The sequence below is a fragment of the Sceloporus occidentalis genome, unplaced genomic scaffold (assembly GCF_023333645.1).
Source record: "Sceloporus occidentalis isolate IW3139 unplaced genomic scaffold, rSceOcc1.0.p SCAF_1, whole genome shotgun sequence".
Lineage (NCBI taxonomy): Eukaryota > Metazoa > Chordata > Lepidosauria > Squamata > Phrynosomatidae > Sceloporus > Sceloporus occidentalis.
In genome coordinates, this window is record NW_028316981.1 from 152259078 (window position 1) to 152273094 (window position 14017).

At 46.7% G+C, this 14017-nt stretch overlaps 1 protein-coding gene across 4 annotated transcripts in view; it reads left to right on the forward strand.

The window, feature by feature from the left end:
* SPATS2 (spermatogenesis associated serine rich 2) overlaps positions 1-14017 on the forward strand; it is an 83669-nt gene that overhangs the window by 41866 nt on the left and 27786 nt on the right. For all 4 annotated transcript variants that reach the window (XM_089477627.1, XM_089477626.1, XM_089477640.1 and 1 more), the window contains one exon: positions 6498-6547. In XM_089477627.1, coding sequence (XP_089333753.1) covers positions 6498-6547 — 50 coding nt within the window. The remainder of the gene's footprint in view (positions 1-6497; positions 6548-14017) is intronic.

The window sequence follows — 14017 nt, forward strand, 5'->3', positions numbered from 1 at the left end:
AAAAAATTGTTGATATTTTTAAAAATGTTAATATAAATGCATGTTTCTGAGGCGTCTATAGACAATTGCCCCCCTTGCCCCTGCGCGCGAGAGGCCAAAGGCCCCAGCAGCAATCAGCAGCAGGACCGGGCTGGGGCCGGTCCCAAGGCCTCGCCGGGCCGCATCCGGCCCGCGGGCCGCAGGTTGCCTACCCCTGGTCTAAGGGCTTGAACCCCTCCTCCCTGATGGGATTGAGCCAATCTCAGAACCAAGGCGGATGAGTTCGCTCAGATGGATGTCAAACTTTCTGTACAGGAAGGCCTCCTTCACCATTATCCCGACTTGGTCTTTGATTACAATACCGGCAGGTACCTGCTACCAGTGGATGCCAACAACCTCTGTCAGAACCTCTGAATGCAAATGGTTTATCTCCCACCCTGACTCGTATCGTGACGAAGGCTCAGGTTATCAGGGATTCCACTCTGACCCTTCCTCCAGTGCCCCCCCCCCCCAAAAATCTGGAAAATGGCCAAATGGCTGATAAGACCAGCTCAGTTCCCAAACAAACTACTGACTGGCAGAGCCAGTGCAAAGCAACCAAGTCTTTGAGTCTAAGTGCAGAATCACAAGAGGTATTACAAAAAGTGTTGTCAAGAAGTCCGAAGTCCAGGGTATCAGGTAGACAGGTTGATAAGGCAGTCCAAAGGTCAAGGGTTCCAGAAAGTCAAGATGGGTCAGCAGTCCAAGAAGCAAGGTTTCAGTCCAAAGAGCAACAGGAGACAGAGTACTTTTCCCAAGAAAGCCAGATAATCACTGGCAACTAGACAAACATCCTACATGCTGCATGGGTTCAGGTGTGTTTGATTACCCACGCATTTCTGACATAGCCTCCGCGACCTACAAAGGCATTCCCTTTCGGCTCTCGCTGACTGAAGGTAGGCACACTCCCTTGACCCTCTTCTATGTCCACAGACTCTGCCACAGGGAGACTTTGCTGAGCCTCCTGAGATGTCACAGGCTCTACTGGAGCAGGCACAGCAGAGCTAGGGCTGGACTCAGGCTCCACAGCTGCAGAGTCAAGTCCCAGAGACTCAGGCTCATCCTCTGAGTCCTCCTCGAGGCTGGGCATGACACACACACACACCCCGCCGAGAGTCTCTGTATGACAGACCCTTACTGGCAACCCCAGAGCACTCTCTAGCTCTGGATGCTCTTAGAGGGCATCACACTTTCCAACACCAGAGTTGAATGTGGAGAAGTCCCCTACTCCACAACACCTGGCCAAGCTGAATCCCACATCTCCTACAGACTGCGTCAGGTCCTGTTCGGATTTCATCATTCGGATGGCTAATGTGCTTGAACGCAAGGTCTCCCATACCAATGACGACGCAGTGGACGCCATTGAACATAGGATCCATGGCTTGGTACCGGCGCCACTTTCATTTGGGTATCTTTCTTCATTGGAGAAGATTGCCAGAAGGTCTTGGACCACCCCAGCCACCATCTCTTCTACTTCAATTTGTATTGCATTGCCCCATCAGGTCCCAATTGGCTTTTTGAGCACCCGAAGCCAAATTCTGCCATCATGGAAGGGTCGCAGCTAGCCTTCACACTGAGAACATCTTCATCTCTGGTGGACAAAGAGAGCAAGAAAATAGATGGCCTTGCTAAGAAATTCTACGCATCAGCAGTGTTGGACCTCAAGGTTGTCAACTACACAGCCTATATGGGAACATACATCCAGCATCTCGTGGAGCCCTTGATTGTCAAGATGCCAGATGACAAGAAGACGCTGGCTTCGGCTATCCATTCTAAGGCCCATTCCATTGGGACCCAACAAATTATATCAGCACGCCACTCGACAGATTGTGTGTCGAGGATCCTTTTGGGCTCAGTGGCTATCCGTAGACACGCTTGGCTGCGTGGTTCAGACCTGACACCCTATGCTCGGTCGCCCATTGAGGACATACCCTTCGATGATTCTGGTCTCTTTAATAAAGAGACGGATGAGAAGCTGAACTTCTGCTGCCAGAAAGCATGGCACGTCCTCATCTACTCTTCGGTCTCCTTGGCCTCGGTATGGTACCCAACATCCCTGGTACCCTCCTTACCAATAGAGGTCTTACCAGCCACAGGAGCGCCAGTACCAGCCTCAAGACCAACCCAGACAACATCAGCCCTCACAGTCCTCCTCTTCATCTTCTGGTCATTGCCATCCCGCTCAGCCCCAGTTTAGACAGGACTACAAGTATGCCCAACAAGGCATGTGGAGGTTCTGAGATGGGGAAGTGCACTTCTCTTTGTGGATAGGCTGAGGCCCTATCTTAACACCTGGGCCTCGATCACATACAACTTGTGGGTCTTGGACATTGTTTGTAGGGGTTATTCCCTCAAGTTCAAAGAGCTCCCTGCCACTGGAGCTGTCCTCCCTACCACCCTCTCAGGCTCTACTCGACAAAGTGAGCATTTTATTGCAGAAGGGTGTTATTGAGCTGGTAGATCCCCCTCGAGCCTGTTACTGTTTCTTTTCCCGATACATTACTGTCCCTGAGAGGGATTCTGGCCTTAGGCCCATTTTGGACTTGCAGCATTTGAACACCTTTATTGTATACCACTGGTTTCGTATGGTAACCCTTGTCTCTATTCTGCCATTCTTGCAGAAGGGACATTGGTTCACAACCCTCTATTTCCACAAGGGATCCAAAGAGATCACAGGAGGTTCCTCGCCTTCGTCATCGGGATTGAGTTCTTCCAGTACAGAGTCTTTCCATTCAGGCTCTCCATGGCACTGAGGGTCTTCACCAAGGGCATGGCTCCAGTTGTGGTCTATCTCCACCAACGTGGGATCACGGTCTTCCCATACTTGGACGACTGGCTCTTCACTGCCCCTTCCCAGGAAAAACTCATCCAAGACTTACAGTTTGCTTTGTCTCTCATAGAGTCTCTTGATCTCACAATCAACAGAGAGAAGTCCAACCTGACCCCATCCAAACAAGTCAGGTTCATCGGTTCAGTTCTTGATACCAAGCTGTCTGTGGCCTTTCTACCTCCAGACAGGTTTCAAGCTCTCATTACCTTTGGTCATTACCTTTAAAGCCCTCCATGGCTTGGGCCCAACCTACTTAAGGGATCGCCTCCTTCCATATAATCCACCCCGCACCCTCAGATCCTCTGGGAGGAATTTGTTGCAGTCCACAAAGACCAGAGGACTTTTTCTGCGATCACTCCCACTTTATGGAATGGCCTGCCGGACGAGATCCATCAAATTACCAACCTAGAGAGCTTCAAGAAAGCTGTCAAGACGGATCTCTTCCAGCAAGCCTTCCCAGAATAGAACCCGGCCATGTAACGCTTCCCCCCACAGACATATATAAGCGAAGATTTTGCCCACCATTATTTTATTATTGTATTATTGTTTTTAGATTTTATCGTTTGTAATTTTAATGGATAGAATTGTTTAATCCTTTTTAATGGGGGGAATTGTATATATTGTATTTTTTAAAGGTTGTACGCCACTTTGATTGTGGTAACAAAAAGCGGGATATAAATTAAAGTTTTATTATAAGCTCTCCCCCATGCGGTCCGCAACTGCCTCTCCCACAGAAGAATAGAGGCATGGACTGTCCAGATAGCTGTGGGTCACATGGTCTCAACAACCTATGTCACCCCGTGGGCGAGACTTCATCTCAGATCCTTTCAGCCCTAGTATCTCTCTGTCTTCGACCCTGTGTACGACTCTCCATCCAAATGGCTCACAATTCCAAGACCCATGGCCAAGGTATTACTCTGGAGGCTCAACCCAGCAACATCTGTGTCGGGATGCCCTTTACACCTTCACAGCCACAGAGGCATCCCTCGAAGGATGGGCTGCTCACACTTTTTCAAGGACTGTCAAGGACAAGTGGTCCATTTCAGAAGGACAATGCCACATCAATGCCCTTGAGATTCTGGCAGTAGAGAAAGCTCTGTGGGCATTCCAATCACTTCTCTCGGACAAAGTAGTACTCCTTCTGATGAACAACAACACCGTCAGGAACAAAGTCCCAAACATTGCTTGAGATCACGCTTTGAATCTGGGACTGGTGCATCCAGAACAGGATCCTCCTTTAGTCCATCTACCTCCCTGGGGAGGAGAACGAACTGAAGGACAACAACACTGTCATGTATTACCTCAACAAACAAGGAGGAACGAAGTCCTGGATGTTGCTCGTGATCACGCTTCGAATCTGGGACTGGTGCATCCAGATCAAGATCCTCCTTCAGTCCATCCACCTCCCTGAGGAGGAGGATGAACTGGCAGACTGGCTCAGCAGGTCTTCCAACCCGTGCCACGAGTGGCGCCTCCATCCCAAGACAGCCACCTACCTCTTTCATGTTTGGGGCGAGCCGATGATTGACCTGTTTGCCTCTCCCCAAAACACTCCTTGTACAAGTTTTGTTCTTGAACCTGAACGCCAGGTTCTCAAGGAGATGCCTTCCAGTTTGAGTGGTCAGAAGGGATGGTTTACGCCGTTCCCACTTATCACAAAGGTCATGGCAAAGATGACATCGGACCAGTCCAATGCCCTACTCATCATGCCGTGGTGGCCAAGGCAACCATGGTTCGCTCCCCTTCTGCATCTATCCCGAAGGGAATATCTCAGGCTCGAGTTCTGTCCTGACCTCCTGTCCATACACAGATGTCGTATTCTGAACCCAGACATCGAGACCCTTCCCCTGGTGCCTTTGAGAATCTGTCCCTAGAGACTCTGCCTGACTCGGTATGGATGGTCATCCTGGCTGCTCAAAAGCCCTCAGCCCAGAGGTCCTACCAGTTCAAGTGGAACAAGTTCTTGGACTTTCTCTAGAACAGGGACCTCTCTCCATCCTGTGCTTCAGTCCTGATAGTCTTAGAGTTCTTGATGACTCTGGCTGACTTGGGACTGTGCCTCACATCCATTAAATGCTACCTATCTGCCATTTGTTCACCTTACTAGTTTGAAGGCAGACCTTCCCTTTTCAAGGATTCTTTGATGAAGAGATTCCTTAGAGTTCAACAATCTTCACCCTCCTTCATCGGTACCGACACCGGCATGGAGCCTCAATCTCGTGTTTTCCTGTTTGTCAGCCAAGCCCTTTGAACCCATGGCCCCTACGGACTTGGAGATTGCTGACCTGCAAAACAATTTTCCTTGTGGCTATCACCTCTGCTCACCATGCGAGCGAGCTTTGTGCCTTGCGGATGGTCCAGCCTTACCTTCAGTTTCACAAGGTCAAAGTGGTACTCTGTACCAACATTACCTTCCTTCCAAAGGTGGTGTCGGCTTTCCATGTCAACTAGGACATTGTGTTGCTAACTTTGGCCCCAAACCAAACCACCAGTATCGAGCGCCAGCTCCACACCCTGGATGTTCAGAGGGCGCTGGCTTTTTACCTAGACAGTACTTCGGGTTTGAGGCACTCTGAGAGACTTTTTGTGTGCTACTCGGAGGCCAAGAAGGGACTACCTGTGATTGCTCAGAGATTTTCAAAATGAGTGGCTCGTACCATCCATCTGTGTTATGTTAGAACTCCCTACTCAGATTCAGAACCACTCAGCTAGGGTCTTAGCGACATCCTCCGCCTTTCTGACAGGGGTGCCTTTGGAGGATGCCTACAAAGCTGCTGTCTGGTCCCAGCCATTGACTTTCATCAAACATTACAGGCTGGATACCAGGGCCAGATAGAATGCAGCTTTTGAGAGGGCAGTGTTACTGTCAGGTTTTGCAGTTAAATGCATTTGCTGCATTACATGTTCTGTATGCTGCTGAAACTAAGCAAGTTTACACTGACATTTGCTTTGTTGTTATTATATATCTTTAAAACCTAGAAATGACATTTTCCAATGCATTGCATGTTATATATGCTTTGACACTAAAGAAATGTCTTTGACAGTTGCACTTTAAGTTCAAGAATTTATTGTTGTTAAATACAACTTGTTTGAACTTTACATGTGTCATGACACTTCCTCCTCCACTGACTGAAGCTTGTCAGTCTAACCCATTTGTGTGATTCACAGAGACCACAAAGAAGGAGGACAGGTTGCTTACCTGTAACTGTATTTCCTCGAGTGGTCATCTGCGAATTCATACAAATCCCACCCATCCTCCCCTCAGTCGTGTCCTGCTGAGTGCTAATTCTCTTTGTCGCTGCTATGCGGCAAACTTTATGAAACTCAGGAAAGAGCGAGAACGCTAGGGGTTTTATAAGCGACCATCAAAAAGCTGCAAACTAAGTTTTGCCCAGTGATTCCAGAAGTTTCCAAGCTTTACAGCACAGGCACAGATATAACCCATTTGTGTAAATTCGCAAATGACCACTCAAAGAAATACTATAACAGGTAAGCAACCTGTCCATTTCTGCAGTGTGCTTTGGACCTTGGTTTTTCTAGCTTCTGCTCTTCCTTGTGACATCTATTATCTTCTCTTTTTTTGTTCAAGTTTCCTAAATAACTATGAACCATTTTTATTTCTGCTTATAATGTATTTATTTTTTTACAGGCAGTGCCAGTGCAGTATTGAAAGAATGGACAGTAACAGGCAAGAAAAAGGTAGGTTGTTGTTTGGATGTGAACTAGCTTTGGAAGGGTACACTTATGTGCTTAGATGACATTGATTTAGGATGCTGCTTATCTTATGGTTTCCAGATGGTACATTGTCAGCTGACATGCAGGTGTAGACATCTATAAATGTAATATAAGTTCGCTTCCCCCTTGGAAATGTATTATTCCCTTCCCCAACCATTTTAGCCCCCTGTGTACACCCTCCATGTATTTCTTGACCTGGTCTTTTCAAAACCTATTTCTACTACAGTGGTCCCTTGCCTTACGCGGGAGATCCATTCCGGACCCTGCCGCGTAAGGCAAGTTCCACCTATGCTCAAGCCCCATTGAAAATAATGGGGCTCGTGCACACAGCACGCGCACCATACAGGAAATGGCGCCGGGCACATGATACAAAGTGTTAGGCCTACATGCAGCTATACCAGCTGAATTGATCCAGAGACTTTGCGCTCCCTGGACACTGACATTAGCTTTCTTATTTTCTTCACCTCTGCTTTTGCCCTTTTCTTGCCCATTTTTGCCCAGTCTCCATTCTAATGGCAAGCTTAGGGCCTCATGGCCCATTTCTTAGAAGCAATTTCACCCTTTGTTGCCAGGTGCCCTATACCTTATGTACAGTATAGTTAGCCATGACTTGAACATAGGTCTTGAGTTTGAATTTACAAATGTTTCACTGCTTACTTTGAGACAGTTTTGTCAGTTGCCTGGAAGTAGGTTACTTTATATTTGTGCAAGTCACTGGATTTTATTAAACTAACAATCTACAAAAATAGGCTGCTTGTTTCATATCAGTATATAAACTGCATTGTTCCTTACCCTTGCAGTTCCCTACCATATATACCTTTACCCAAGTTTTCTTTCTCTCCTCTCATCCATATGGATCACTATCTGCTTTGGCTCCCCTTTCCTAGTCTTTTTCCCTGCCACTCTCCCTTTAGCATTCTCCTTTTGCAAAGCCCCCTTCCTGGGCTTCATATACTGTTCCTTACCTAAGTTTTTATACTGTTGAGTTCCTCTCTACATCTGAATAACTCTGTAATCTATCTTGGTCTATATGTGACATGTTGACAGTTTAGCCAATGATTCCCAGAGGCTTTATCACCATTGCTACTGGAAAGTCCCCAGTTGTATTATAGTATAGATAATCTTGTCTCTAAAGCACACAACATAATGGGTACATCTTCTCAGTGAACTGAGAAGCCATTCATATAAATTAATAGAAAATTTCTTATTCTTCTATGTGATCTCTGTGAATCACACAATTGGGTATTTCTATGCCTGCATAAAGCATATTGGGAACCTTCTGGAATTGCTAGGCAATTTTTGGTGGTAGCTCTACTCGTCTCTTATTACACTGTAGGCATTACCTCAGTTCCTTTTTGTCCACTCTGTTAGCAGCATCCAGGAACCCTCACTCTGAATTTTTTGATTTTATTTCAAATCATTTGGATTTCTGGACTGGACTGTTTAACTACTTATTTTTCTGTTTTATCCCTTTGATTGAAAGTCGATCCTGGTTGACAATGATTTGGCAATGGTGACCACTTCCACCTCTTTTAAGAGGTATTGTTAGTGTGGGGCAAAACTCCCCGGCTGGAACAGCTTCTCCCATTGCCTTCTTTGCTTGGGGAAAGGACACAACGTGGATACTTGTGTCCCTTGTAAAACTTTTATGCTGCAAGTACATAAAACCAGGAGTCTAGACTTAAAGTGCAACTTTATGAGCAGACCTTAAAACCACCGATGCCACCAACGGCTACTGTTTGTGTACCCCCGAGGTCAGTCTCAGAGAGTAGGTCTGCGTGGCATTCAGATAAAGCAAGGCCAGAGACCAAATACATTCCTGAGTCCAAGAGATCTTTACAGCATCAACTCATTACCAACAGCCCCTCGAAACATTCTGTCAAATTTGAGGATCGCTTGAAACCATATAAATGTGAAGGTACCGTTTCAAGCATCGATAAAGAAAAAGAACCCAGGAATGATGTTGCTCCTCCTCCTCCTTCTACCCCCTAGACATATCCAACTATAGGCCAGTCTCCTATCTACCATTTTAAAACAAAGTGATCAAAAGGGCTGTTGCTCTTCAGCTCCAAGCTGTCTTGGAGGACACCGATTATCTGGATCCATTTCAAACTGGCTTTAGGACAAGATATGGAGTTGAGACTGCCATGGTTGTCTTGGCTGATGACCTTTGCTGGAACATCAACAGGGGGTAGTGTGACCTTGTTGGTGCTACTGGACCTCTCAGTGGCTTTCGACACAATACTGTTTATTTACTGTTTATTTATTTATAGCCCGCTCTTCCAAGGAGATCAGAGCGGGTTACAACAAGAGTACTAAACAATGTACAATTTACAACAGTATCTACATTATAAAATCTCATAACAAATACATCAAATTTTTAAAAACAAGATAAAAATTACAAACATTAAAAACCACAACAATAACTAGCTTAAAAGTGCTAGTGTAACGGGGAGAGAGCAGATATCACAACGCCTAGGGGAAAGCCTGTTGGAAGAGGTAGGTCTTCAGCTTTTTCCTGAACAGGTCAAGGGAGGTAACCGAGCAGAGCTCGCCGGGAAGAGAGTTCCAAAGCTGCGGGGCCGAGCTGGAAAATGCCCTCTGTGCAGTCACGGTGTACTTCGTATCAGGAACTCTCAACAATTGCTTCCCGGCCGATCTGAGAGCGCGGGGCGGATTATATGGGGAGAGGCGGTCCTCCAAGTACCCTGGGCCCAAGCCATTTAGGGCTTTATAGGTAATAACCAACACCTTGTATTGGGCTCGGAAGCGAATGGGCAGCCAATGAAGATCTTGCAGAATAGGTGTTATGTGGCTAGTCCTGGAGCATCCAGTGACTAACCTAGCTGCCATATTCTGCACTAATTGAAGCTTCCGGGTTTGGTACAAGGGTTGCCCCATGTAGAGCGCGTTACAGAAATCATGACATCCTCATGGAACGCCGAGAGGGTTAAGAATTGGAGGCATTGCATTGCAGTCCGGCCAGAGAGAGGAGAAGGAGAGGAGCTGCTTGGCAGCCATTTTGAGACCGTGTGCTTGAGACCGTGTGCTCATTGCTGAAGGGGAGGAGCTTCTGTGAGTCACATCTGTGAGTCACAAGGGGGCGGAGCTAGTAGACTAGCTTTAAATACCAACTTCCAGAGCCTTCCAGAACAGTCCGGCCAGAGAGAGGAGAAGGAGAGGAGCTGCTTGGCAGCCATTTTGAGACCGTGTGCTTGAGACCGTGTGCTCATTGCTGAAGGGGAGGAGCTTCTGTGAGTCACATCTGTGAGTCACAAGGGGGCGGAACTAGCAGACTAGCTTTATATACCAACTTCCAGAGCCTTCCAGAACAGTCCGGCCAGAGAGAGGAGAAGGAGAGGAGCTGCTTGGCAGCCATTTTGAGACCGTGTGCTTGAGACCGTGTGCTCATTGCTGAAGGGGAGGAGCTTCTGTGAGTCACATCTGTGAGTCACAAGGGGGCGGAGCTAGCAGACTAGCTTTATATACCAACTTCCAGAGCCTTCCAGAACAGTCCGGCCAGAGAGAGGAGAAGGAGAAGAGCTGCTTGGCAGCCATTTTGAGACCGTGTGCTTGAGACCGTGTGCTCATTGCTGAAGCTCTTTCCCTTATCAAGGAGGATGAAGAAGAGCAGCATGGACAGACTTCTGGGACAGAGCAGAGGAGCCTGAGAGTCCCACCCGAGAGAACAGTCGCTGCTAAGCCTCGGAGGAGGCGTGTGGTCGTAGTGGGGGACTCCTTGCTGAGGGGAACAGAAGCAGTGATTTGTAGGCCTGACAAGATGTCTCGAGAGGTGTGTTGTCTTCCAGGTGCAAAGATCCGTGACGTGACAGAGAGGCTGACAAGACTGGTCAAGCCTACTGACCAATACCCCTTCCTTTTGGTCCACGTGGGAACTAATGATACTGCAAGACACAGCATTCAGAACATCAAAAGGGATTACGAGGCGCTTGGTAGGAAGCTGAAAGGAATGGATGTACAGGTTGTCATCTCGTCTCTTCTGCCAGTTGAAGGGCATGGTCCAGGAAGGGAGAGGAAAATAGCAGATGTGAACAACTGGCTTCGCAGATGGTGCCGCCGAGAAGGATTTGGATTCTTGGATCATGGCCTGCGGTTCCATGAGGAGGGACTTCTTGCAACAGACGGGTTGCATCTCACGCCAGTTGGAAGAAATGTTTTTGCCAACAGTCTCAAGAACTTGATCAGGAGAGCTTTAAACTGAGTTCCGAGGGGAAGGGAGACAATATTAAGGAAGGCGAAAGGGATGGCGAAAATAGTCAAACTGACATAGAGGAAACAAGGCAAACAGTGCAAGGACCCAGCAGTGGGAGGCAAAAAAACTTGCACAGGCAGCAAGTAAAAGGGAACCATGGTCTGCGATGTCTCTACACTAATGCACAGAGCATGGGAAATAAGCAAGATGAACTCGAACTCCTAGTACAACAAAGCAAATATGATATAATAGGCATCACTGAAACCTGGTGGGATGAGTCTCATGATTGGAATGTGGAAATAGAGGGGTATAACCTTATTAAGAGAAATAGGCCAAACAGGAAAGGAGGAGGAATAGCACTATATGTCAGAGATATTTACACCAGTGAAGAGATCCTGGACATCAATCATGGAAGCCAGGTGGAGAGCATCTGGATAAGAATCAAAGGGGAGGGAAACAACAAGGGTGTTACGGTGGGAGTCTACTACAGACCCCCAAGTCAGACTGAGGAATTGGATGATATCTTTCTAGAACAGATGTCCACACAGTCAGAAAAGAGAGATGTAGTAGTGATGGGCGACTTCAACTATCCTGATATTTGCTGGAAGTCAAACTCAGCAAAATCCTCAAGGTCTAGCAAATTCCTCACTTGCCTGGAAGACAATTTCATGGTCCAAAAGGTGGAAGAGGCAACAAGGGGGTCAGCTATTTTAGATCTGATCCTAACCAACAAGGATGACTTGGTTAATGGGGTGCAAGTGGTGGGATCCTTAGGTGGAAGCGACCATGTTCTCCTGGAGTTTGTTATACAATGGAGAGGAGAAGCCAGGCAGAGTCAGACCCGCATCCTAGACTTTAGGAGAGCGGATTTCAGTAAACTTAGAGAAGTACTGAGGGCGATTCCATGGTCAGAAATACTAAAAGATAAAGGAGTTCAGGACGCATGGGTCTTTCTAAAAAGGGAGATGCTGAAGGCACAATTTCAAACAGTTCCAGTGAGAAAGAAAAACGGGAGGTGTCTCAAGAAACCAGGATGGATGACTAAGGAACTTTCAACCGAGCTAAGTTTGAAACGGAACATGTATAAGAAATGGAAAAAGGGGGAAATCACGAAAAAGGAATTCAAAGAAATAGCAGGCATGTGTAGGGGTAAAGTCAGAAAAGCTAAAGCACAGAATGAACTCAGGCTTGCTAGAGAGGTTAAGAACAATAAAAAGGGCTTTTTTGGATATGTCCGCAGCAAGAGGAAGAAGAAGGAAACGGTAGGGCCACTGCGTGGAGAAGATGGCAAAATGCTAACAGGAGATAGAGAAAAGGCAGAATTACTCAACACCTTCTTTGCCTCAGTCTTCTCAGAAAAGGCAAAGGGTGCTCAACCTGAGGATAATGGAGCAGAGGACAGAATAGGGGAATTTCAGCACAGAATAAGTAAAGAGATAGTAGAGGAACACCTTCTTAATCTAAATGAATTTAAGTCTCCGGGACCAGATGAACTCCATCCAAGGGTATTAAAAGAACTGGCAAAAGTAATATCGGAGCCATTGGCAATCATATTTGAAAACTCCTGGAGAACAGGAGAGATCCCAGCAGACTGGCGGAGGGCAAACGTTGTCCCCATCTTCAAAAAGGGGGAAAAAGAGGATCCCAACAATTATCGTCCAGTTAGTCTGACATCAGTTCTAGGAAAGATTCTGGAGCAGATCATTAAACAGAGAGTCTGTCAACATCTAGAAGGCAATGCCATAATCACAAAAAGTCAACATGGGTTTCAGAGAAACAAGTCATGCCAGACAAATCTAATCTCTTTCTTTGACAAAATTACCAGCTTGGTAGATGAAGGGAATGCTGTGGATATAGTATATCTTGATTTCAGTAAGGCCTTTGACAAGGTTTCCCATGACATTCTTGCAAACAAGCTTGTAAAATGTGGGCTAGACAAAGGAACTGTTACATGGATCTGTAATTGGTTGACCGGCCGAACCCAAAGGGTGCTCAACAATGGCTCCTTTTCATCCTGGAGAGAAGTGACCAGTGGGGTCCCACAGGGCTCTGTCCTGGGCCCAGTGCTATTCAACATCTTTATCAATGACCTGGATGACAGAATTGGGAGCATACTTATCAAATTTGCAGATGACACCAAATTAGGGGGAATAGCTAATACCCCAGAGGACAGGATCAAGATTCAAAATGACCTGAATAGACTAGAAAGCTGGGTCAAAGCTAACAAAATGAAATTCAACACAGAGAAATGTAAGGTATTGCACTTAGGGCGGAAAAATAAAATGCACAGATATAGGATGGGTGACACCTGGCTGAATGAAACTACGTGTGAAAGGGATCTAGGAGTCCAAGTAGACCACAAGTTGAACATGAGTGAACAGTGTGATGCGGCAGCTAAAAAGGCCAATGCTATTTTAGGCTGCATCAATAGAAGTATAGTATCTAGATCAAGAGAAGTAATAGTGCCACTGTATTCTGCTTTGGTCAGGCCCCACCTAGAATATTGTGTCCAGTTCTGGGCGCCACAATTCAAAAAGGACATTGAGAAACTGGAGCGTGTCCAAAGGAGGGCGACAAAAATGGTGAAGGGTCTGGAGACCATGCCCTATGAGGAACGACTTAGGGAGCTGGGGATGTTTAGCCTGGAGAAAAGAAGGTTAAGAGGTGATATGATAGCCCTGTTTAAATATTTGAAAGGATGTCATATTGAGGAGGGAGCAAGCTTGTTTTCTGCTGCTCCAGAGATCAGGACCCGGAACAATGGATGCAAGCTACAGGAAAAGAGATTCCACCTGAACATTAGGAGGAACTTCCTGACAGTAAGGGCTGTTCGGCAGTGGAATGCACTTCCTCGGAAGGTGATAGAGTCTCCTTCCTTGGAGGTCTTTAAACAGAGGCTGGATGGCCATCTGTCAGGGATGCTTTGATCTGGATTTCCCTGCATGGCAAGGGGTTGGACTGGATGGCCCTAGTGGTCTCTTCCAACTCTACGATTCTATGATTCTATGGTTCTGTTCCTTCCTCTCAGGCAGATTCCAAAGGGTGATGCTTGGCGACAGTTGCTCATCAAAAAAAGGAGCATAATTGTAGCATCCCTCAGGGTGCCATCCTGTCTTCAATGCTATTTAATATATATATATGAAGCCGCTGAGAGAGATCATCCGGAGACATGGGGCGGGGTGTTATCAGTATGCTGATGAAACACCCCCAAATATATTTCT